The 26,548-nt window shown below is 32.3% G+C and overlaps 1 protein-coding gene across 3 annotated transcripts; it reads right to left on the reverse strand.

The window, feature by feature from the left end:
• Positions 1–447: 447 nt before the first annotated feature.
• On the reverse strand, positions 448–25,817 carry LOC139091844 (V-type proton ATPase 116 kDa subunit a 1-like). 3 transcript variants are annotated; one of them, XM_070642068.1, is made up of 5 exons: positions 25,796–25,817; positions 4,202–4,347; positions 3,638–4,141; positions 1,974–3,576; positions 448–852 (listed from the first exon to the last, which is right to left on the reverse strand). In XM_070642068.1, exons 1-5 carry the CDS (start codon positions 25,800–25,802, stop codon positions 587–589), a joined length of 2,526 nt encoding a protein of 841 aa, XP_070498169.1. In that variant the 5' UTR covers positions 25,803–25,817; the 3' UTR covers positions 448–586. The 3 variants fall into 3 exon arrangements, with proteins under 3 accessions (XP_070498169.1, XP_070498170.1, XP_070498168.1); XM_070642069.1 differs by lacking the exon at positions 25,796–25,817 and adding an exon at positions 18,437–18,773; XM_070642067.1 differs by lacking the exon at positions 25,796–25,817 and adding an exon at positions 8,230–8,499.
• Between the last annotated feature and the right edge of the window lie 731 nt (positions 25,818–26,548).

The following is a 26,548-nucleotide window of genomic DNA, read 5'->3' on the forward strand; positions in this document are numbered from 1 at the left end:
GGCTGACTGGTCTCTTAGCTGGCTGACTAGCCTCACGGCATCCCGACTTACTGGCTTCCTAACAAGCTGATTTCCTAGCTGGCTAGTTAATGGACGAGATATCAGCATCCAGACATCGTAGAAAGCTCTAGTTTGAAGCATTAGCTTTATGCCATTGAGTTATTGCGGTATCAATTGGTCTGGAAGCGCAAAATCATCTCAATGCACGGTAATTAATGAATTTTCAGTTTAGAAACAAAAGAAAAACATTTTAAAGCGTTGCTTATGACAATTTTAAATTTTTAGCGACCGTTTTAAAATTTAAATTCTAAAAAACCGTAAGAAAATTTAAATTCTAGAAAAACGTTATTAAAAATTACTGATGGCTGGGACAAATATGCGCTGAAATCACTCAATAAGGTCATGTGCTTCTGTAACTTCTATAGAGTAACTTAGTCTGCGTTTGTTTTTTTTTTTTCTTCATCCTACCTACAATACTACTCTACTTTTTATTTTTTATTATTGTTTCTTTTTCACATTATTATTTTTTATATATAACAGCACTTTTCATAGCTTAATAATTGACATAAAGTAAAACAATTTTGATCTAGTCCTCTGTCTCATCCAATATAATTTTAAATGAGAATGGCTGGAAGGGATATCCAAGACCTTCGTAGAATTTTGACATAAATTCAACCCAATGCAAACGAAGTGTGTGAAGAAAAGCTGACAATCCTTCCATCATGACTAAAATTGCGAGTGTGAATAATGCCCAGAAGGCAAACATGATGTAGATCATAATTGGTGCCTTTATTGGACCAGTTGATTTTAGTCCTAATGCAAGCACCATATTCCATAATACTTCTGACAGCTCTGTGGGTGAGATGAAGGATATAAAGATAAATAAAATTAGATTTTTTATGGCATGTAAAGTGAAAATAATTCAGTCTAAAGTTTGCATGACATTTGTATTGAGGATACCCTTAGAGGCTTAAGGATTTGGATTTATAAAGTGAATATTGACAGTTTTATTTATATTAATAGCTAAGGGGTCATTTTGGATGATATATTTTGTTATGACTGTCTATTTTTGAGAAATGGTAATAACTGACCAAAATATCACAAGTTAGTCAATTGATCCAAAATCCGGAGACAAGTCAGCTAACATAGAACGTGATTCTGTCAAGGTGTCGAATTTAAGTCAATTCAGACATCAAGTCATAGCCATGTTGGCTTAGTACCGAATTTTCGATTGGTTAACCGATTATTGCTGTTTATATGAAGAGTATGCATTCATCTCAAATGTTTGGGATCGATTTTTGGGTCTGGCATTTAATTTTTAAATAACCTGGTATTTATTCATAAAAGACGTAATCATATTCTTATGTTCGTCTCTCGAAAGAGATGGCGAATAGTTTAAAAGGCCATATTTTGATGCAGAGTTGGCATGAGGCTGCGTGGAACCAGAGTCACTCTGACCTAGAGCAAAATTTCTAATTTAGGATCAGAGTCATGCAGCCTTAGAGCCGGATTTTCGGAAAATATGACGCCGTGTGCCTTTCGAGTTAATGACTTTTACAGCCTACAAATGGTGAATGGGTAAGCGACAAAACTCCAGCTTTTGGCAACTCTGCTTTAAGTGACGTCATTTGTGTATTCTCAATTTATTACTTCAATTAAGAAAATCCGTTGGCCAACCCATTAATTTACTTATTTACAAATCTCAGTCGTTCTACTAGCATTCAGTTAGGGGTTTCCCCAACATAATAAACCTGTCTTTCAATGAACAGCCTCAACGAAATTGTTGAATTCCCCAAGAATATCAAACGACCTGTCATTACCATAGGAATAATATTCAACAATTTACATTGAATAACTCGTTTAACGGAATTGGGAAATTTTAAAGCTTATAATACTCATTTCAACACATCCCATTGAGCCTCTACTTCAAAAAGGTTTATCATCCACTTCTATACATAAAAAATAATACTCACGTGCATGAGCAAGCGACAAAGCCCATAATCGAAGATAAGAAGCTGTATGTGATACAGTACTAAGAACATATTCAATTGTATGAATGCCTTGATGAATAAAAATTTCACTCATTGGTTCATCGTCATGTCCACCATGACCGGATTCACTATGTGCAGTTGGTGCCAATTGATCAGGTGTTTCAGGTGTCATTTCCATTCCTTGATTTACATCACCATTATGTCCAGCAACTTTATTAGTCTTCTTTCTTGTACACATAATATAAAATGGCTTTCCAAGCAACATCCATGGGATGCACAGTAAACTGATGAACACAAATGATTTCTGGATAAGATCTTGATGTGGATACATGTATTCATCACAGCCAGCGAGTGGTGGTGTCTTCTTAAACAACATCATATTAATGAACATGATAAGTACAGATGGTGCACAACCTGGTGAGTATGGCTGTTCCAATTTTGGACTATATGTGATCCATTTAAAGAACATCATGAAGACCATGTAAGCGAACAATAAGACAAGGAAAATAATTTGTGGAAGAAATTCCAAGAAAATGTAAACACGACGACGGAAGAAGTTGTGATTGATTGTTGACATAACGACACCAAAAATCATATGAATGACACCGAATATAATTGAAAGTTTCATTTTGTATGAATTAAGGAAGATAATTTTGTTTGTTCCTAATTGCCAGACAGGATCGAGACCCCATTCATAGATTTCAGTACCCAAATCGTCACTTGATGGATTAAGCTGCAATGTTGGATTGTCCATAATTGTACTTGCATTGTAATTGACTTTCCATTTTGATCCAAATATGTTCATTGATTTTGAGAATAAATCATTGTACGTAAATCCAGTATACATTGAGAATATACCCATAAGTAAGATGATGTAACGTCCACCAAAGAATATATTCCAAATTTCATTGTTCGTCTTTTTGGCACCTAATTTTTTCTCGCCCGAAACCATCCAGAATGCAAACAAAAACATTATAAGACCATGTCCAAGATCACCAAACATAATACCGAATAAGAATGGGAATGTAATGATTGTATACAGTGCTGGATTAACTTCTTGATAGCTTGCAATACCATAAGCATCAATCAAGTTTTGGAAGCCACGTGAAAATTTGTTCGTACGATTGAATGTCGGTGGATTCTCGCGTGTTTCAATGACATTCAAGAATGATGGAATTGCTGAACCAACAGCAGCTGAACCGTCAGTTAAAGCTTTTTGGACTTTTGGAAGATCTGGAACTGGAACCCAACATTCACCAATTAAACACTTTTTGGTCACATCCATGTTGAAGAGATTCATTGTATGGTAAATTGCCTTCATTTTCTTGACCATAATTGCCCATCTTGGTATATCCTTTGCGACATTGTTGAGGACACGACAACGATGATCCTGAGTTTGATTCAAGACCATATTGAGATCCTCTAAGCGTGTTAAGACACCCTTTAACATCTCATCACGTTCCTTTGCTTCACTTGGACATGGATATAGAGAAGCATGGAAGCCTGTACAAACTTTCTTGATTCGATTCTTCAATTGTTCTCCTTGGAAGAAGGCACAGAAGACTGTTTTGTAGAGTTCATTGCCCTGAAATTAAAGGAACAAATTGTAAAGGCTTTAAAGGTTCCAATCATAAATTCCAACTTACAGTCTCTGGATCTTCTAATGGATCATCCAATTCAGCTTGTCTAACGAACACATTACCACGTGATATACGCCACAACATACGTTCAAATCCAGGAAGTCGTTCACGACGAATTGTTCCAGCTACAAAGCCCAAACGCCCACGAGCTTGTCCAGCTTCTTCCTGTGTCATCAAGCTATTGCCAACACCCAAGACATCTTCCTCATAGAAGAATCCTTGTGTCTTCTCTAAAACGTGACGAAGCTCAACCAATTCCAAATAGTTTGTCTTCAAGTTGACGGCATTCTGGGACAGTTCCATCATTTCATTCTCGGTCTTCTCGAGATGTGCTTCAAGATCGATAATTTCACGAGGATTTGGTGCACGTGGAATGTCCTCACAATCTTTAATTTTGACTCCATCCTTCTTCACTTCCGATTCAACATAACGAATCTTACGTTGCATTTCATCACAACGACGAACTTCACCGACAAATTTCCTTTGAAATGCATTAACATCGCCATTAAGCTGAAATGGGAGAGGAAGTAAGTAATCGAGTAAATGACAATAATTAGCAGTTCTACTTACATCACGAAATTGTACAGCACCAATTTCTCCAAGCTCTGAAACTGATGAATATGCAGCTTCAGGCTGAATGAACATTTGACAGAGAGTTATCTCCTCTGATCGAAACAGTGTCCCCATCCTGGAGCTCAACGATTCCGAAGTCGGAACTGTGAAATAGAAATTGAAGATTATGTTAGGAAATTTGTGAATTTTGGGGAATTTTTTGAGGTGCAAAAAGAGAGTTTTTGGTAACAGAATCAGCAAATATCATGCAAATACAGTGTCACATGAGTTGGATGTGACTCAAGTTTCGGAACTTTATCTTAGCACAATGTGATAGCGAACAGATAATAGAAAGCATTTGGTATTGGAAATGGCAAAGAACAGTCATCGATAGAGCCAGCTTCTGATTCCAACTAAGATAAGCTAAGGATCACAGTTGGCATGGATGGCCAGAGATGCCAGAGAACACATTATTAAGGAATTGTACGGTTTTTACCCGTGACAGGTTCCCGTTTTGCAACTCTGTAGCGAAGTAAGTATGAAGCTATCCAATACAATGTGAAATTCCATTCTAAAATTCCCAATTTGAACATTTATAAATAGAAACAATTAGAGTCTAAATTTCAGTCTAATTCTTCTGATTGCATGATCATGATTTATTAATGTAGCTTAAAATTATTACGCTTATATTGACTTCGTGCTTCATCAATTTTAAAAATCATGAAAAGTCATTAGCATTTTTAATTTTTATATTTACATTTTTTTGTCACATGACTCGAGTGTCAAATATTTATGTAGATCATGTGATACAATTTTTATGATTCTTTTGGAATTAATCTGTAACATTCCAGAGTATTTGGTTGATCTGTTGGTAATTTTATATCAGTGTTGTCTAAACTATGAGTTGCGGTACCATTTTCTGGAAATGTTATGAACCGTGTACTTTCCCGAAATCTCAGTTACGGAAGATTTTCTTCCCGAAATCGAGAAATCATAATGAACCGTGTACAATTTACGTCTGGGCATATCACCAGGGTGTGCCTTACCCAACAAAAGATTGGACAGCATTAAGTTGAATTGATAATATTTTTGCAATACGAATGAATGCGAAACCGTGAGGGCGAATAAATTCATTCATTCAATCAACTGGGTTCGATCCCCATTCCAAATAAAGAACTTTAATGGCTTGTAGAGTGGTTCAAATATTAAGGCTCAATTTAGGGAAGAGGGACATTATCGTAACATGAGAAGAATATAGTGAGAGAATGGAATAGCATGAATGGAACACAATGTGGTTTGACGTGTAGTATTGTTCCTCCTGAATGCGCCACTGGAGAGAGAGATAAGGTTCGAAAGCAATCAAGTGAATTTGTAATTAAAATACAACTAGCTTTAAGTAAGCAAGTTAATTAAGTTAGCTTGTTCAACTGATTGTGTTGACATGTTCTTCATAGTATTCTTTATCACCCATATGGTAATGTAGTGAGGGATTTCAATTGTTTAGTATGGATCACTTCCAACAACCCATTTTTCTTGGAATACGCTCTTGTCTATCACTCTCATCAATGCTAAGACAGAAGCAGAAACTGGCTACACCGCCCTTGGTTGGAATCCACTTAAAAAGGTCGTCCTGGAATCCATTAACTACATGCCCCATCAACTAGTGATATGACAGCTGAATGTTTTGCCCGAGAATTTGTACATCCTTCCATGACAAAATTAGCAATATCATTCAGTTTATGCATATCAATAATCAACTTCCATAAAGCTCAAAAAATGACATTAAAATCATGCTGATTTCCAATCCACACCACATCTCCCCATCATTTACCGCCAAAAAGAAACAATAAAAAAGCAAAAAAACTATTTATGATCAAATATTGAATTTCCGATATCACTCAAAGATAAAATCATCATCATAAATCAAATGTTTATTTCAGGAAGAGGAATGCCGCAATGATATCAGACTAGATAACATAATAAAGTTTAAAACAAATTGAATGAGTTAATGAGAATAAAAAAAAAATGAAAATTGCAAATCAAATATTGGTTGATGTGAGTTATTTAGCGTTGATTTTTACATGTCAACAAATATTTCAATACTTTTTATGCAGGAACATGAGAATATTGTGTAAATTTCATAATAAACAGTTGCAGAACGTTCTAATATTCACAGTCACATTTCAAATAATCTTCAATTCAAAGGAAATTTTTTGTCATGTTTCAGTGATTTTTTATAATTCAACAAAAAAAGTGAAATGAGGGTTTTGTGGAAGTGAAATATATACACTAAACTATACATTATTACAGAACGTGTTTAAAGCAAAATGCTGGTAATTTAATACGATTTAGAGTGCATCAAATTTATAATTACAGAAGCATGCGGTCGGGAAATTAAGTTAATTGTAATAATGTAGAAATATAAAATAGTAATAAAGTTTGGAACTGGAATAATACAGTTTAAAAGGAATTAATAATTATTGAGTGAATTTGGCGGGAAAATATTCGAAGTTGACTTAACCCTATTCAGAATGTCAATGCTGGCTACAAAGAGACAAAGTTTGGAACACTACAGACCTTGGATGGAATCTACAATCTGGGAAACGGTTAAACTCCCGATACAGGATAGGGTCAGATTTCGGGAATCGGGAACGTTCAAGGGAAAATTATTTTTTTTTGTTTTTGGAAACCCTAGACCAGGAGCTTCAAAAGCAGAGAATTGGTACAAACTAGGTGACAGAGCCAGCAATTGAGTCAATGCTGGGAAAGGACATTGCTGACTGCACCGCGAGGTAAGTTCCTGCATAGGATCATGTAACAGTTACAGTAAGTATTGTAAATAAGATAGTTCTACATCATAAAATACTAAAGTCCACTTTGAGCTCTCTCAAGTTTTTTAAGGCAAAAATCGAAAACAGCGGTTACATGGTCGGTTAAAATGGTATAGTGTTGGACTCAAAGTAGAAAGGTTCACAAAGCAAAGGTTAACAGATCCCGGAAGTCACTCTCACGAGTATTTGAGGGTATTTTTCAGTATTCTGTATCCTAACAAGTGAACGGTCTCTTAGGGATCACTCAGAGGCGAGGAGGTAAACGCATCAAGTGAATCAAGTACACATAAACTAAACGACCATTTAGCTTAATAATCTTAATCCAACAATGATTCAACCTACAACCTACATCAGATCGGAAATATCAGAATTTCCAGCCTATTCATTACAAATTTATCACTCATAAATTAAAATTCTTTCATTTATTAACACCATTTAAATGTTTATTATTTCTGCAAAAATAAGTTATAATGAACATCTCATTATCCTCAATCGATACAAAAAGAATCAACATTTTGTTAAATCGAATATCATTCGAGGAACAATAAAGATGAACGCATGAGATTTAAAAAATACGTTTAACATCTCCAATATCGATTGTTAATTTATTTAGTCATGTGACTGCAGAGATGAACACTTGTAGGTCAGTGGTGGGTAACCTGTGTGATGCGACACTCTTTGGTAGTAAGCTAAGACTACAGCCGTACACGGCATATGATTCATAGAAATTTCAATTTTTTTTGTGGTGCACTAGTGTGCCGTGAAGCATAGGTTGCTTAGTATTGCTCTAAATCAATGATGGGCAACTTGTGTGACGCGGAAATGCCAGAATTTTTTGGAAATGCCATAAACCACATGACTTGTCGGATCGGACCACCAAGATGTGCTGCAAAAATTAAAAGATTACCGACCACTGCTCTAGATCAATGTTGTCTAGCTCTTTTGTGCTACGGCACACATTAATGGTAGGTCATGATCCAAACCGCACACGGCACGAGGCTAATGGCATTTTTATACAAATTTTTGACGGCACACAGCTTAAACAACACAGCCGTAAATGATTAATCAATTGAAAATTTCAAGGTGAATTCCCCAAATAATTCCAATAAAATAATTTTCTGAACTACACATGTGAAAGTATCCAAAAGTCAGTCATTAACTCAACAAATCAGAACTAAATATGGTAAAAATTATATATTTTTTGGTATTATTTACTTTGACTATAATTTCCCCGGCTAGCCATAATAAAGTTTCAAGTTTCTCCTCAAATATACAATAAAATAATAATCAACACAATATGAATAAAGGCACTGGCAGGCAGGCACTTTCGACACTGCAAACTAAAAAGTTTTTCTTGCAATTTGCAACTTTTTTCTCCTGAATTTTTTTTTAACACACAACACTTTAGACTTTTATTTTTTTAATAACACATCATGACTTGAGAAAGCCGCATAGCAAACTGCCTGTCAATGGCAACATCCACAAAGTCTTATGTCTACTTAATACTTCTACTCAAGAGAATTATTGTTTTAATGGAGCGGTTAATGTGTGTTATATGTCATATTTCTTTTATTGTATTTTCGTCGTTTTATTAATTTACATTTATGTGTGACATCACACAATGTGATGTCTGTGACGCTGTGCCTTTAGACTTTTTTTATGGTATGCAAAATATAATTGTAAAAAAAAAATTTTTTTTAGTGCATTTGTAAGTGTCTTTAAATATTTATCAATAATTTTTATATTTGTATATCCTCTCAATTTTTTTTTTTGTTATGTTTTGCTCAGTAAACAGCACATGTGTGTTTATAAATTAAAGTTTTCAGGTGTAGACACTGTCCACACTGTTGTTTTTACCGGTTTTTGAATATAACAACGTGTTATTGTTTTATATGCTTGCAAATTCATTGAAAAGTAGAAGCGAAACTTGATAAACTGGAAATATTGGCTATTGGAACTGGATTGGAAGTCGGCATTAACAATCAGATCGAATAGTTCAACATTTACAATTTAATAAAGCATTCTCATTCAATTATTGGCATTTGATTAGTCCAGAGTTGCACTTGTGACAGGTTAGAACCGTACACATTCTTGGTAATTTGTATGGTTTTGTAAGAAAACCTAACCGCAAAAACCATACAAATTCTTGATTGTTTATATGATTTCTTTCTTACAAAACCATATAAATTATCAAGAATTTGTACTGTTTTTGTCAGTCACATGTTTCAGTTTTGCAACTCTGGATTACCCCAACAATTCACTTTTATCATACATTTTTCTTGAAAAATTCAACTCATTTTTCGATCTAATAACTGGAAATATTGCTATAGAACTGATGGGATTTCTATTTTTTCTCTGTATGACACACTTTTGGATGATGTTATGTGTGCAAAAAAATTAAATTCATTCAATCTTATCTAAATGATAGTGTGTCATAAACTATATGGTTGGAAATATTGAGTGTTAGTGACGTTATTACTTTGGGAAAGAGAGCTTGAGGTTTGAGCTAGAAACTTAAGAAATAGTAAAGTTAAACCAGCAATTCTCATTCACATGATATCAGAGCATGAAGTCGACTTGGACTTTGTATGGAAACTTCGGCTTGATTTCATTCAAAATTTAAGTCGATTTCGAGCCTTTGCTGTTGCACAGTTTCAAATCCTGTCTCCCAAATGAATATGTAGCAAGAGAATGAGCTTTATTTATCAATACCATGTACCTAACCACAATTTGTGCGTCGCGAATACTCGAATCGAGTTGGTATGGCTATAAACAGCGAAAGCATCCAAGATTCAACTAGAATTTCCCTGGGATCGAACCTGGGGCGTTTGAGTCGATTGCCCGACTTCCTAACCAGCTTGACCATTGCCGCTTTTTCGTTGCTTAACTTTATTAGCCCTTATATACATATTATACTTAGAAAGATCTTAGTCGTTTCTACTTCAAATCTCAGTCGACTTCTAGTCTAGAACAACCAGTATCCAATCCTATCCAATATAACCACTCAATTCTTTATTTTTTTCTCCATTGATAGTATTTGTATATTATGGCAACAATAAGTAGTGTTATGTAAATGAGAATAATTGAGAGAGAGACTTGTCAAACAACTTCTGTTGGAGGAACTACACGTTCAGCATGTGAGTGATAATTGTTTTCATTATCACCACACAAATTGTATTTTAATTATTTATTTTGTATCGTTCCTTCAATTATTTTTAATTTCTACACATTATGCATGTTGGAAGTGATCGTCTTCTTGGTAACTAAACTACATATTACAGGTTTTATAATTATTTTTACTGTATGAATGAAAATTTTAATAGTTTTATGCTTTTATGATATATAAGAAGATTAAATAGACAATAAAAGGAAGTTATTTTTAGAGATATTCAGGAATTGAGAGAATTTTGTGTCTGTCTGGAAATATATTTTGTGGCTTTCATTTACTTGCCGCATTCAAACATAAAATTCGATATTAATATGGCTTAATTTATTCAAAATTATTCTGTTCTAAATTTTAATCACGATTTTTTAATAGAACAGTGAATAATTGAAGGAAGTAAATATAGATTTGTATGTGGTATGGCTATAAGAATGAGATTCTTGAATGTTAGAATAACAAACGATTAGATTTTTATGGTTTGTTATTTATTAATTTTATTAGGATACAAATCATTTTATCTCAAACAGCATATCAAGCACGTGATTTATTAAAACGGATACGAGTACGCTAAGTTCTCAATATCCCGTATTTCGGCATTAAAGTGATATCGAAAGATAGTTCAGCATGACCGCTACATCACGTTGATTTTAAACGCAGGCAATGCAGACGGCTGTTCCTTGTTCATCTAAAGCTAAGGTCAAGATGAAGTGAGCAAACTATCTCCAGAATCCTCTATACTACATTCTTTTTGTATAGAGTAAGGGAACTTTTGTAAATTATGCAACGTTAAATAAAGAATTTTTGACATCCTTTAACTATAATGCTTTATAACAAAATTATGAACCATAATTTGGAGTCATGAGACATCATCAAAAAGTCAGATTTTTAATCCCAATATTGAATCATTGTTACATAGCTCTCACCCAGTGGTGATCAACATGTGTGATGCGGCATACTAGTGTCGAGTGTATGGTTTCAGTCGAAACTGACCATCTAATTGTGCCGCGATGGATAAAAGGTTCGCCACTACTGCTCTAAATCCAATTCAGATCTCAATTCACTTTCATTTTGAACAATCGTACCAAGTATACTCATAAAATTTGAATGCGACTTGAATACGACTAATTAAATACAAATCCAAAAATAAGATAAATTTCCATTTAATTCAAAATAGACAAATTACAATTCAAGGTTTTAAATTAAATCATCCAAATTAGGAACATCCAACTTTTTTTGTCTCAAACAATCATTAACTTTTCATCGTCATGTCATTTAATATTCATTAACATCAAAGTTATTTTCCAACAGCACAAGCATTAAATGATAAACTCTGCATTGTCGCTCGTTACAATGAAAAACTTTTTTTTTTTGTTGTTGCTGTTTCTTTTCCACCGATTATCGTAAATTCTTCCTTTTCCGTTTTAATCTCTCAATTATATTTCGAGAGACAATAGCTTTAACTTCAACAAAACCATGACCTGTGCCAATATTTTTCAATATAAAAAGGAAGAATGTGCTGACATTATTGCTAAGCATAGACAAGACTTTATGTTGGTGATGTAAACCCATAGTATGGAAGCAAAGCTAATGAGGTCATGTGTCAATGTGAATTGATCATATTCATCATGTTAATTTGCATATTCCTACACATCAAATGCTTTTTTTTCTCCTTCAAACTATGCAATAACCAGCACAAAATAAATCCACTATGGGACAGAAATGAATTTTTTTTCCAAAAATTATTTTCTTCGCTTAAATTATAGTCCCTAAGGCCCATTTATCATTTTGGAAAATTCCGTTGCGGATATTATCAAAGTTTGGTTCAAGTGTCCTTTCTCATCAAACTCGAATCATCACCAACTGGTTTTAAAAACTCTTAAAACTTTTTTATTTGAAGCTATGTGTAAGCTTAATATAGATATAAAAAATTATCCTCTTGATTTAGGGGAAATTTTCTATAAAAATAGAGCCTCAAATTACTATGGATTCAATATTTTTATATTATTAAATAATCCAACTTTTATGAACATACAATAATTTTCTGCAGTTTTGGTGAGAAAAAAATTATTTTCTTAATCGCAATTTTTGGACATAATGCTGTAGCTCTTCATACCCATAGTTGGAATTTTATTGCATTTAACTTTATGCTATTTGAAAGTGCAGTTATTTTATCGTGACACTTTCGAGCAATTTGGCTTTGAAGTGATAGTGAAATGGATCAAATTGAATAACTTTTTTATATCACAAAAATTTTTGTGCTGTAGATCAATAGATCTCATCAAACGCGTTTTTTTTGTATAAATATGTTATGCTTTGGTCAAATTTTCTGAGTGAAATGTTAAATTTTTAATTTTGACCAAAATTTTTCAAAAAAAATCACTTTTTTTCAAAAATTCTGAAACTTGCTGGAATCTTTTTAAAATTCTATTTTTATATCGTAATCAACTTTTGTTCAGCAACTTGCCTAATTGAGGTTAATTTTCAAAAACTGATTTTTAGTGCATTTTTTGAGGTTTTTTCATACAATGCTATTTCTTATCAAATATCAATTTTTAGCATCATATTAAAACTTTATGTTTTTGCGACATTTTCCGAAGAGAAATATCAGATACCTGTAAAAATCAAAAATGACTTTAAGTAGTTCAATCCAAAAATTTTCAAATTCACTTTTTTGCAACTAAAATTTCAGAAGACTTCAACATTCAGAAACTATAGATTATGATCAAAATTTACTAAATATTGCCAGTTTGGCTTAGTTTAGGTTTTAAAACGACATTACTAATTTCATAGAAAGTGTTTGATAGTTTTAATTCATCTTATCAAATAACTTCATGTTTTGAAGTATTTAACCGTATTTAGTAATTGCAATTTTTTCCAATAAAAAAGTTTCATCATAACAGAGTAGGATTTATAATCATTTAATTTTTCACAAATTTTGGTGATATGCAATTTACTGTTATTTGCTTGAAGGAAAATATTTATTATTTCAAAAAACCATTTTTAAAGCAAAATTAAAAATTTTATAGTACTGTGATAGAATATCTATTGAAAAATTGTTTTAAAATGTAGTTATTTCAATTTGTAAAATCAGATGAAACAGGTCGTTTTAAAACCTAAACTAAGCCAAACTGGCAATAATTTAGTAAATTTTGATCATAATCTATAGTTTCTGAATGTTTACTGAATAATTTTAGTTGCAAAAAATGAATTTGAAAATTTTTGTCTCCTTGCTTTACTTAAAGTTTTTTGACCGTTTTTGATATCTGATAAGTTTCTCTTCGGAAAATGAAAGATCATTCTCCATAAAGTTAATCAATAATATGATGCTAAAAATTGATATTTGATAAGATTTAATAATTGTATGAAAAAACCTCAAAAAATGCACTAAAAATCAGTTTTTGTCAAATTTCAACCTCAATTAGGTAAATTTGAGACAAGTTCTGAACAAAAGTTGATTATATAAAAATAGAACTTTTAAAAAAGATTCCAGCAAGTTTCATTGAATTTTTGAAAAAAAGTGATAGTCAAAATTAAAAATTTAACATTTCACTCAGAAAAACCAAAGCATAACATATTTATACTCAAAATACGCGTCTTGATGAGATCTATTGATCTACAGTAAAAACAAAAATTTTTGTCAATACAAAAAAGTTAAAATTTTCGTGATCCATTTCACTACACTTATTGCTAAGCATAGACTAACTGACTTTCAAATAGCATTAAGAGCTATTTAAATATGCAATGTAAATTTCCATAGTGAAAAAAAGGTTTTGGAATTAAAAGGTAGAATGAGGTCATGTGTCAATGTGAATTTATGTCACGTGTTCATCATGTCAATTTGATCATATTCCTCAACACATCTCAAATAGCTTTTTTTTTCTCCTTCAAACTATGCAATAACCAGCACAAAATAAATCATTTCCATATTGAATAGTACGTTAAAGTTAATCTCACGTGACTGTGTAAACTTCTCATTTCTTGTCACTTTTTTGAACGCATTTTATAGGGTTTTAGATTTAGTGTTATTTATTTTGTAGATGTTACTGTCTGGAATAGTTCAGTTTGGACATATGAGTAGGAATTTGATAATTTGGAAATCTAGAATGTGGGAACCAACTTGATCTGAACGGTCAGTGAGGTAAGCAAGTAATTAGGAATTTAATAACTAAGTGTCAAATAAATTTGAGCTCTAGTTTTTGTCTTTGTTTAGCATAAAGTAGGGTTCGTTCAAAATTGCAGACCTACAGACAAAAACTGCATGTACGCAGCATTAGACAAAATATAACGTACACCCAAAAACTGCAAGCCTGCGCATCTTAAGCCCAGGAAGTGCAGACTCGCGGTTCTTGGCCGATGACTAGCCTAAAATTATGCTTTCAGGTCTGTTCTATCAATCTTTCATTTGTAAGGCAAATTTGTAGCTCAGGTTCCTGTTTTAGCCAATTTATGGCCCATTCCTTAATGCAACGTTGCCCTAAAGCTACTATTTTGTCGTAAACTCGTATAATTCTAGGTTTATACATATATGAGCAGTTATACAATAGCTTAAGCTGTGCTTAATGCTTTAGAGGTCCATTTGGTTCTAGTTTTAGAACATTAGGTAATCTTTCACATTTAGGACTAGAACGAGAAAAGAATTTCGGACCATTTCAGGACCTTATTACAATTGGAACGAATTACAGTTCAATTTTAACCAGAAATTGACAGTTTGTAGCCAGAATTCGAAGTCGATTCAAATTTGATATGATGACTAGTCGACTTTTTCATACAAAATTCAAGTCGATGTTGAATAAAAGCTCAGACTATACTTTACTTTATCATTTTAAAGGCTTATCCTTCCCTATTGTCAGCATTAGTAAGAAAAGCTCCACAAAATGCGTCACAATCCCAAATCAATTTCAACCTTTCAAACTAGCTTTCCATTACTTCCCCAATCATTTTATCAACGTGAGTATTAAAGCTTCAACAGGAAAAAAAAAAACAATACATTCAGTTGCTGACTCAATACTTTTCTGCTTGATGTTATTTAATACATTCGTTTTTTTTGTTGTTTCCTTTCCCCCTTTTCAACACGCCTCCCCAACTTGCTTGTCAAATGTGCCACCAGTAATAAAACATTTATTGATCAAAAAAAAAAAAAAAAAATCTCATGAATATTTTATCACATGATTTGACTTGCTTCAATCTTTTTTTGGATGATAAAAATTGCAAATAATTTTTTTCGGGGTGTTTATTTTTAAGGATTTTGGTTTATTGTTGAACGACAGTCTGAGTATGATTTGGAAAGATGAATATTTGATTAAGATTTTTATTGTTGATATCATAGGGAAAAATGGAATGGATGAGGATGTATTAAAGCTTTTGAAATGTTCTTTTAATGGAATTTATGGATTTTGATGGATTTTTTTTAAAACTATGTCAGACTTAATGGCGACAAAGTTGGTAGTTTTGGGATGGTAAATGACAAGAGTCTGCAGTTTACTCTGACAGACATTGAAGTCTCACTTCAATGAGTATCTTCATGAGTATACTCAATTAATATAACTGAGCATGTTCAATTTTGTAAGCATGCTTCTTGTCTGTTCGGTTTTATATTGTTCATGCAGAAAAGGAGATAAAATACTCAAATTTTAAAGAAGATTATGAAAAATGATCAATTCCTAGCAAGCCTGGCTTCATTTTGTGACAATCCGACGTATGCAGTGATTCATTCGTTGATAAAACAGCTAATAATTCTGTAGAAATTTCATTATGTAATGTTTTTAAGTCAGACTATGAAAATGGCAAAAGATCACGTGCTCAGTCAAAGAACTCATGAATATGAAGCTGTAGATCGATATAGTATTGCACTTAGGATTGAGAATTGTCAAGTGAGCTTCAGATGACATCTATGGGAGGTCATGAATCACAATTGATCTGTACGACCAGCGAAGTAAGTAGTGTTGCAGTCATGAAACGGTCATCTAAAGCCACAACAATTCATATTCATATCCAAATCATTTGATTGACAGTAAATATTTATCAGCAAACTTAGTATCCATTTCCACAAATATTGTCTCAAAGAGAAATAAACATAAAGCTTTAAAAATCTATTTGACTTGTCACATGTTGATTTCTACTAATATCACCTTGTGATTAATGTATAAATTTCCAGTTAAAGTCACAACTTATTTTCAATATATTTATATAGTAATTATTAAACATTTGTAGGCAAATAGTTGACATCTTCTGCGTTATAAAGATATTAAGTAAATTTTAAAGGCATTGGAGCTGAATTTCATCCGGATGGGAGATTCTAGTGTTCTGGATGAAAGCGGATGGGATTCATTCTATTGTTCTGGGCAGGTTCTAATTGAGTGTCAACGCCGACGATGAATATTTATGTGAGAAAACTGAATGATTGAGCAGACACATGTGTATTTCGAGAACTATAATTTGTCAACCACTAAATCAAGCTTGAAGAAGAACTGCTGAAGCTATTTTCGATCAATATATATTATAGGTTTCGATAAACTTTTAGATTCATATTTGATTTCAGATTCTTCTTGGTTTTGTCCTTACAAATTTGGAAATTATTTATTCATTTAGGTATTTGTTCAATTTTGAGTAAATGTTAGGGATTGTCTGAAACTGAAGGTCTGTAGCTTTGGGTGAACTACAAAGTACATCCAAAAACTCCAGGCTGTGCATCTAAAATACATGAAATGCAGTCCTGCGATTCTTGGCCGAATCGTTTTCAAATCAAATGTTGACCAACAACCAATAATTTCTACACTAATTTCACTACATCACGTCCTTGAAGACATCAAGTCAACTTAATTAAAAAAGAAAACAATTTTCCAATTTCATAGTCACGTGACATAAATTAATTATAGACTAAAATCGTGATTTCCTTTCCGATTGTATTACAAAGTCGTGGATGATTCAGAAACTCATTAACTTTTTTCCCCAAAAAAAAAATAATGACATAGAAATTTCCTCAATTAAATTTAAAATACGAGCAACGAAATTCTATTTTTAAAAAGTTCTTGAAAAAAAGTCAAAAATAACAAAAACTACATCACGTTGGACATGTGGAAAAAAATATTTTTTGGATGTTATCATTTGATTATGGAATTTCCAGAATAAGGCACAACAATAAAAGACAGGAGCTTCTTTTGGGGAATTCGGGGAATTATTTAGAATAATTTTAGACTTCTGGTTCAGTTTTGTGCATTTAGGAAATTTTAAGAGAGAAATATTTCTAATTTACAATAAATTTTGCAGCTTACACGTCCTTGTGTATGTTTTGAGGGTATGTCTGGTGTACAGGGGTGCAATGGAGCGGTTGGGGGTTATTTTGAGCTATTTAGTACCCGAACGATCCCTATTCAGGAGGCGAAGGGGAAAAGGATGTCGTTAAAGTTAACCCACTACCTCCTTCTACCCTCTTAGCACAACATTCTTTAATATCATGGATTTTTGTCTTAAAAAACCCTTTCAAAATTGAAGAACTTTGATCAAAATTTAGAGGAGTGTTGTCACCTGACAGGAGGTAGACCCCCACAAATCCCCCTAACTACACTTCTGCTAATCACATATTCAAAAAACATTCAAATTAACTCTAACACAACGCAAAAAATGATAAAAATTTATGTCAAACAGATGATGAGAATTTCACATTTTTTTCATGTTTCTTCACTTTAGAAATATCGTGCGGCACGACTCATGTTATTCACAATTTGAAAGATTAAATTTTGAATTTCGCCATATAGTATTTTATGATTTGAAGGCTTGTTAAACAAAATTCCAAGTTCAACAAAAGAGGCGATAAAAATGCAATTTTTTCCACTATCGATGCGGTGTGAAAAATCAGCACTTAAAATTACATTCAAATTAATAATCCTTTCTCAACAAAGCGAATTCCTTTATGAGGCAGTAGTGGACAACCTTGTGTTTTACGTGGCACATCGTGCGGTGGTATGTGTCGCGAGACACTAGTTTGACATTGATGTGTGGGGCACTAGTGTGACAATAATGTGTCACGGGACACTCATATGACACTACTGTGTCGTGAGACACTTGTGTATCGCGTCACAAAGGTTGCCCACCACTGTTTCTAAGGTTATTAAAAATTCATTATTTTAAAAAATGCAATAACAAATTCAGAGAATCATCAAATAAGTGAAATTATTAGTTTTTTAAATGCCAGAGTAATTATCTCACACAGAACAACTAAATTCAATTGTTTGGTCGTCAAGCTGACGATAAAATACTAACCAAAAATAAAATTTCAATTCTCTTTTTTTTCTCAAATTTTTTTTTTTGTCTTCCTTAAATTATTTTTCACTTTTGTCTCTCCTCAATCTGCACACTTGCTTGATTTATTTTAGGTTTTTTTTTTGTCGCGCTCACAAGATCACTTTTTCGTGTAATTGCCGTGAATGAAGCAACTCATCCACTTATCACTATGATCTCAAAATCTATATATCTATTTTATAAAATCAGCTAATTTACACAATAAATTAGATAGCCATTGAGAGAAAAAAAAATATAATAGATATATTTAGTAACACCACTTGTTGTTCAACCGATCGCGAGCACTACAAAATACAAACTGATCACTGTTCAGTCACAACATTCTATTTAACATTGAGATATTTTTTTTTATTTTTTTCTGTTGCGATTTTTCTCATCACAAAAAAGTGTTTTTTTCTCAGCAACAAAAAAAGTTTTTCATAGACACAATTAAACACAACGCGATGAGCTACTTATCAATGTGAAAAATAAAGTTCGATGTTTATCGTTTGAATTTCAAATTGTAAAATTTTAATTCGTTTTAGCGCATTTTTTAGCTGCGCATAATGCGCGTGAAATTTTACAATTGTTAATAATCAGTGAAATTCGATACTTTAACGCCTTATGAAGTGTGCAGTTACATGAGTGACTGAAATATGACACGACAGGTGCAGCAAATCATTTTTCACTTTGATGTATTGTCAACTACTTTAAACTACGTTAAGCGCCTTTTTTATTATAGTAAAAATAGATTTTTCTAATTTTTTCTGTCAACTTTTTTTTAAATAATTGCTTTAGTAGTAATTGAAGGGAAAATGCAGTTAAGATTAGATTGTTTAAAAATAAATCAAATTGTATATATTTTGTAAAGATGCTTAGTATCCCGAGAGGCACAATAGATCAAACTGCATTCATCACTGTAAAAATTGGGAAAATCAATCGTCACGGTGCCATCAAGGCTACTTCGCATCTTGCCGTTAATACAACAACGTAGCGGTACCCAAGCAAACATATCGTGCTGTTCGGGTTTGTTAAATTCAGTCTGGCACAACCAAGAAACTTAGTTTATTCCCACCCGAATAGCACGCTTTAGTAAATTTAAATATTTGTCTTAAAAATGGGCCAAAATCAACCTAATGATGCACTCAGGCAACTCTAACGTTTACGTCAACGCAGCGAGTAGTGCCTTTCATTTTGCTTCTCTATCTACTCAGACTTTCAATCCCGGGATTGAATTGTATGTTATCTCGGGATCAATCCCGAGATTCCGTACATTTTAATGTCGATATCAAAAACCCCTGGTGACTACATAGTGCTGTTGACAATTTTGACGACGTAAAATGAAAGGTAAAGTGAAATTACTAACAAAACAATTTCCTCTCTTTCTCTCTGGATTAGAGCCAAGAACTAAAATTGCCATCAGAGAAACAATAAAACAACCTAACTCAAATTGACAGAAACCCGAAATAATTAGCAATAAAGAAGGAGATATGATCAAAAAATGCATATCCTTGTCATTAGTAGTTACAAAGTATCTATCCCGAATAACATATGCCGGTTTATGGATCCAAAATTCGGCATCTGTCCGGCGTAACTCTGGCTTAGTCCAACTAGGTACAAAGTCAGAATCACGGCGGTCTGGGAACGAATTTTTGATCGAATAACAGATATGAGCTTTTCGGGTATGCTGTATGTATCTTCTATAAAGATACAAATTTACAAAGAAGCACGCACGTGTCTTCATTCAAGTAATTCCCATCGTGTATCTAAAAATATTCTAAATCACTGCAGCACATACACAGACGTTAAATGACTATAATAACAGTGAAAAGATCATAAATTGCAGATAATTCCACATTCCTTTTAATAAAAATGCGCTAAATTTTTATTAAAATCACAACAATTTTTACAAACTTTTTTCTCTTTTTTAGCTCAAACAAAAACCAAAAACTCGTCAACTAAAAATAAAATAAATTTTTGTTCACTAAAAAAATTAAAAAAAAAATTTTCTCAACCGCGCCACGATTATTTTATGTCAGGCTTAAAGCTATAATAAATTTCGACTCATCGTGATTGTTTCAAGTTCAATACTGAACGAGAACTAAAACAAAATACAAAATAATATAATAATAATAATGTAAGTTATCTAAAAAAACACTATTACTCGCAATAGGCCCGACACGCGATACAGTCCAATATTTTCGGTGAATGAGAATTAAGGAGACATTGAGAGAGAATCGGCTAGAAAATAATTTTTTTTAATGAATTATCAATTAAGGCCATTGATCAATTTTTGTTATTCGTCAATAGAATTGACTATGTTCGTATGTGTACCGGTCAGTGAAAAATTAATGATTGTTATCGTTCGATTTCCTTTACTTTTTTGTTTCCAATCTGATCGATATGACATTGATGGAAAGAAAATTGTGTCTTTAATGACTAAATGACCTAATTAAACTTATTTTAGCAATCAAAGCTCATGTTGATGAATATTTGAGGAGTTCTTGAAATGATGAGACAAGCAAGTCAGTTAAGAAGACAGGAAATGGATGTGAAAATGTTGGCATTTTTATTAATTCATGAAGGTTACTTGGAAAGTTGAAGTAATTTCAAGATCAAGTTTCTTGATTGAAAAGATTCTAAAATAACCAACGATGAAAAGCTTAGTTGATAATCTGTTATAGAGCAAGACTGTTGAAAAAAAGAATGAATATTTCAATTTTCCAACTGAATAAGGAAGTTGGTCTCAGAAATATCTTTAATTTAGAATCAATGCAGTCAGAAATCTCATTTACAAGCTTGTTGTTCGATTTAAAGTATACTCAATTTTCAGCCCTAAATACCAACCTAGTTCAGACCTTTTACTCTGAGCTTTGTTACAAAGTGTAATCACTAATTATATCAATTTTCAGATGCAAATTGAGATAAACAGATGATATTAAGAATTTAGATTAGGTTCTAAACCCCAACCGCATTCATCATTCTTTATCAAAATGACTGCACACAGGATGTGATCGGTCGATTTGCAGATTTTACGATTTCTTAAAAAGCGACTCAAAGATCAACTCTTTCAGAGCTCAAATAGGATATTCTGAAAAAGTTTCAAACAAATTCATAATTTTGGGTTCTGATTAATTGATCGACCTCTTATATTGCAACCGTCATTGCAAATTGATCAACCATTTAAACAGACTCAAGACTTGCTCAAGGCCATTGTAAAGTCCAAACAAATCTAAATTAAGAATTTTTAACAACAAATCTTCAATTCATTATAAACACATTTAATTAGACCTCTTTAATTCCATTCACAAAGACACTCACAAAACTCCTCAAATTGTATTTATAAAACCATGAGCAGCTCTTAAATTAAAATGAGCTTTCAATTCTTGTCGACTTTTTTTCCTTTCGATTAAATAAAGAAAGCTTTCACCCTCATCCTTAAACAATTGTAAATAATTGATAAGAAATTGACTTTTTTTCACAGTCTCTTGCAAATCCAATTTTACCTGCATTAAATTTCAAGATTCAATGTGCTCTTTTTTGTCTATCGTAAGATGATTTTTTACATTCAATTCACGCTTCGAATTTTAAATTCTATTTGAAATGAATGAGGAAAATCAACAGGTTGTAAATGAATTTTCTTCTCAGTTTTATTCCATCTCATTATTTCGTAACGATTTTTTTGAGCAATTTTTACATCAGCACTGTCATTGACAAGTGAACATTTCTCGTAAAAAAATAAAGACGGTCTTTATTGGAATTGATGACACAATTATGTGTGTATCCTTTGAAATAATTTCGGTGTAATTTATTTGAAGGTTTTCATTGAAAATAAATGATTTTCAATCAATAATGTCGAGGATAAAGATGGAATTTTCTCGTTGTTACTTGAAGGAGATCTTTAATTTTTTTGACTTAGTAACAAGGAATTAGTTAATGGGATGGCATCATTTTGGTGATTATGAGGTCTGTGAGTTGAATAGGATCAATAAATTAGAATTTTAGAAATCAGAACTGAAGTTGATCGACAAGGAAAAGTCTAAGACAACTTTCAATTTCGTTAACCCGAATGCCTTTGTGTGTGTTCCAAAATGGTGAACCCTACAATAGTCTTAGAAAATTGGCTGAATATCCAAATATGGAATTGCAGTATCGAGTAAAAACTCAATTATCATCTGATTTCAAGTTTCCAAACTTGTTTGCAACACTTCAGAACAAGTTCCAAAACAACTAATTTCCAAGATTATGATAAGATTCTGTAAATGCTATCAAATCGAGGGATCCTCCAAAAGAATCCTAAATCACAGCCAAAAGTCCACTCATTTCTCAAGAGCTTTCTGTCTCATTTAAGCTCAAGAACCTTCCATTGAAATATTATTGTCTCAATAAAGAAATCCTTTCCTTTTAATTCACATTTTTCTCAAGCCACATGGAAAATAATCTTTCGGAAAAAGAGAGACGATAAATATTTTCTTCAATCCTTTTATCTTACACAAAAAGGTAAAAATTCTTTCATAAATTTTTAATAAAAAAGAAACGTTTAAGTTATTAAAATTTCATTTAAAAACTTTTTCTCCTTTTATCGACATTGTTGTTGGTGGTTTTTTTTATTTGATAAAGTGAACCGTAAAGAAAGTTCTTATAAAGAAAATCGAGAAAGTTTTCTGAGGTTTTAATTAATCGTTCGTTAGCAATAAAAAAAATCTTTATTGATTATTACTTTTATTGATAAAGGATTTTTTTTTTTATTGAGATGGTAAATGGTTGATTAATTATTTTCATGGATGAATCTAAGAACTTTTAATAAGCGGATGATTTGTTAGAAGGGATTTGGGTAGTGGAAACTTTTTATATTGTTTAGAAGTATTAGAACTTCAGGTTTTAGAACGAAAATTCATTGGAATTTAGTAGAGTTCTTAGTTAGCCTAGCATTTTTTTGGTGAAAATCCGACTTAATTTCAAATAAAATTTGAGTCTGTATCAAGTTCTGGTATTTTTGATCTGTATGATCAGCAAAGTAAGTAAGTAAGTAAGTATATAAAGCACAGTCCCCATTAGCAATTTCGCGTGTACATTCTAAATTCCATTATTATATTGACTATATAGCAAATATATTCTAATAGTTAATTCCAATACTAAATTTGATGCTTTAGCACACAAATTTGATAAAAGACATTCATCATCCACGTTTCTAGACTTAATTTTAATTGCTAGATAAATTATTATTGATCCAATCAATATTACACATTTTATTCTAATTAAAAGAGTCTGTTTCTATACACAGAATATATCCATATCTCGCACAATTTCCATGGTCTTGCATAATCCATCCCAAACCGCTCCCATATACATAACAAGATCGAACGAGTAAATCTGTTAATGAAATATGAGATTTTTCTTCTTGTTACTTCAATTTTACCCCGAAAAAGAAGAGAGGAATCGATACCACATTTTCATATGAGTATAATGAAGATAATCAATCTCATCTCATCAAAACATCTACCTAACAAGCACAAAAATAGACGTAATTCACAACTTTAAATATGATAACCAATCCATTTCAATTTTCATTAGCACATATACATATATAAAGGAACTTGTGTTTGAATTTCGGTTTTTATTTATTGACAGTAAAAATATGAGCGTAATAAGAAATACGTGATCAATAAATTTATGGTTTTGGTGAAGTATGGAATAAATGTATTTTCTTTTACTTTTTTGGTGTTTTAATGATAAATGATAATAAAAAAAAAAAGAATCCAAGCCACAAAATATTGCAGTCAAGCAAATATGAGAGATTGCATAGCACACACATAAAAAACCATAAAGGAAATGAAATTCGATTATAAATATAGAGAGAAATAAAGCTTCCTGTGAAGCTTGATGGTCGACGTATATTCGTATATTGTATTAAGTTCCAATTTTTGAACACGTGAGTCATAAATATTCGTCGTATGAAGCTTTTTTTTCTACTATCATGTGACTATTGCACAATTTTAACGCGCACTCCAAGCGCACTGTATTCAGCTATAATTCACTATGAATTATGATGCATGTCATGTTCAGTTTGTCTAATTCTCATTAGATTGGAATTTTTAAGTTGCATTGTATTGAGAATTCTGAGGTTAAATTGGATTTAAGCTTTAGAATTTGATGTTTAGTCTATAAATCTTTATCAGCTCTACTTCAACTATGATTTCAAGTTCAGTTCTGCTTTCATGAGTTCTAGTGTTTATGACAAAACGAGAATTTTAAGAATAAAAGGGTTGACGTTCACTATTAGTATGTATTGGAAGTCAGTGACTTAAATTACTACTTAAATTGACATCATTGAAAGGACACAACGCAGAAATGGCTGAAATCCGGACTCAGGTCAGATTGAATCTAGCCCCAGACCAGATTCAATGAAATCCGGCTTGAAAACAAAGTAAAATCGGCCTTGGATCCGATTTTTGGGCATTCCTACACCATGTGCTTTAGGGGTACAAGTGTTAATAAATCATATGCAAATCCTAACGCATTGCAACGCCAAATATAACATTAAAATAATTTGCACCATAAAAACAGGTATCAGAGTACCATTTGGGTATCCCTACCATCCTATGCCATCAACGCGCCCAAGTCACGGTATTATAGATACTGTCCTGCTCAGATAGGTCAATTACATATTCACATATTAAGAGTCACTAGATAGAACTTCAGATTTATCAAAATAAACTCCATCAATTTCCCTTTTGACTGCACATTTAATTGATTAATGTCTTTGGCTACAACTTTGCTTCTGTGATTTATAAACCAAATGTAATTTACTATCCAAAAATCACATAAATAATCGACATCGACAGTTAATGAATTTGCAGAATCGTAAATTGATCTTTAGCATTTAACAACAAAAATCGTTAATAACGCAAGCTTTAAAACTACTTATTTTATTTACAACAGTTTAATATCATCGTGACTATGCAATTTACAGTAGTTATAATGAAATAAAGTTTAAAGAGATATTAAAAATTGTTGTAAATTAATCGAATATTTTATTGTGTTTATAAAAATAATTAGTAATTGCACATTAAGGTAGTTATGAAATTTTTACTAGGGATAGCTAGAGCTAAATTCAGGTTCTTAGTGTCCAGAAATTTGGTAAACGTTGGGTAAACCCGAATAACTCAAGTCAGTTAATCGACCAAGCAACAGGTCGGCGTGACTTTGACATGATTCCGGATTTAAACCGAATCCAGTACCAAGTCAAAGTCACGCTGACCTCAGGCCAAATTTTTGATCAATTAACCGCTTTGCTTAATTCCAGAAATGAAATTATCTATATTAAATAACTCAACTTACGTCTCATGATTCCAGTTCTCAACAATACTCGTCCACGTGACTTTCAATCTTTTTTCTCTGTTTGATAAATAAAGTTCAACAGCACTTGTTTAATTTGTTAAGTTTATCAATGAATGTTAAAGGTTGTAAGCAAATTTGACATTTATATTATGAAGTACTAATTACTGTTTAACATGCAAAGATAAATCTAAACGTTTGTGTTGATTGTCTTCGTGAAGAATGGAAGAAAAGGCAGTGATTTTACAAACATTGTAAGTTGCTTGAATTTAAATGCGCGTCAAGTATGGCGGGTTGTGGATTAATTTTTTGGATTTTGACTTGAATTTGGGTATGAAAGGAGTACAACTGAGTCTAGAATCGCCAGAAAACTGATCAAATCTGATCAAACAAGTCGGGTAAGGCCGGACATAATACTAGCGCAACTGTTGCATGGTGTCGGATTTAACCGAATCAGGCAAAAAGAGTCATGGAAAGATTGACCTGTACGGTCAGCAAAGCAAGTAATTAGCAAGCATTAATGCGATTCCTATACCAAACAATGTGACTTTCATCCTAAATCCCTTCAATTCAATCCATAACCTATCCACTAAATTATATAACAATGATTGAACATTGAAGTAGCAATAACAGCACAGAGTAATAAGAGAAAATGAGAGAAATATGAATGAATTATTGACTGAATGAAGCATGTACTCGATTCCATAAATGAGAATGAGAAGTCACATGACTTGCTTGCTGCTTCAAATTCAATTT

Source organism: Chironomus tepperi, unplaced genomic scaffold (assembly GCF_022539635.2).
Source record: "Chironomus tepperi strain 1889 unplaced genomic scaffold, CSIRO-AGI_Ctep_v1 contig_262, whole genome shotgun sequence".
NCBI classification, from domain to species: domain Eukaryota; kingdom Metazoa; phylum Arthropoda; class Insecta; order Diptera; family Chironomidae; genus Chironomus; species Chironomus tepperi.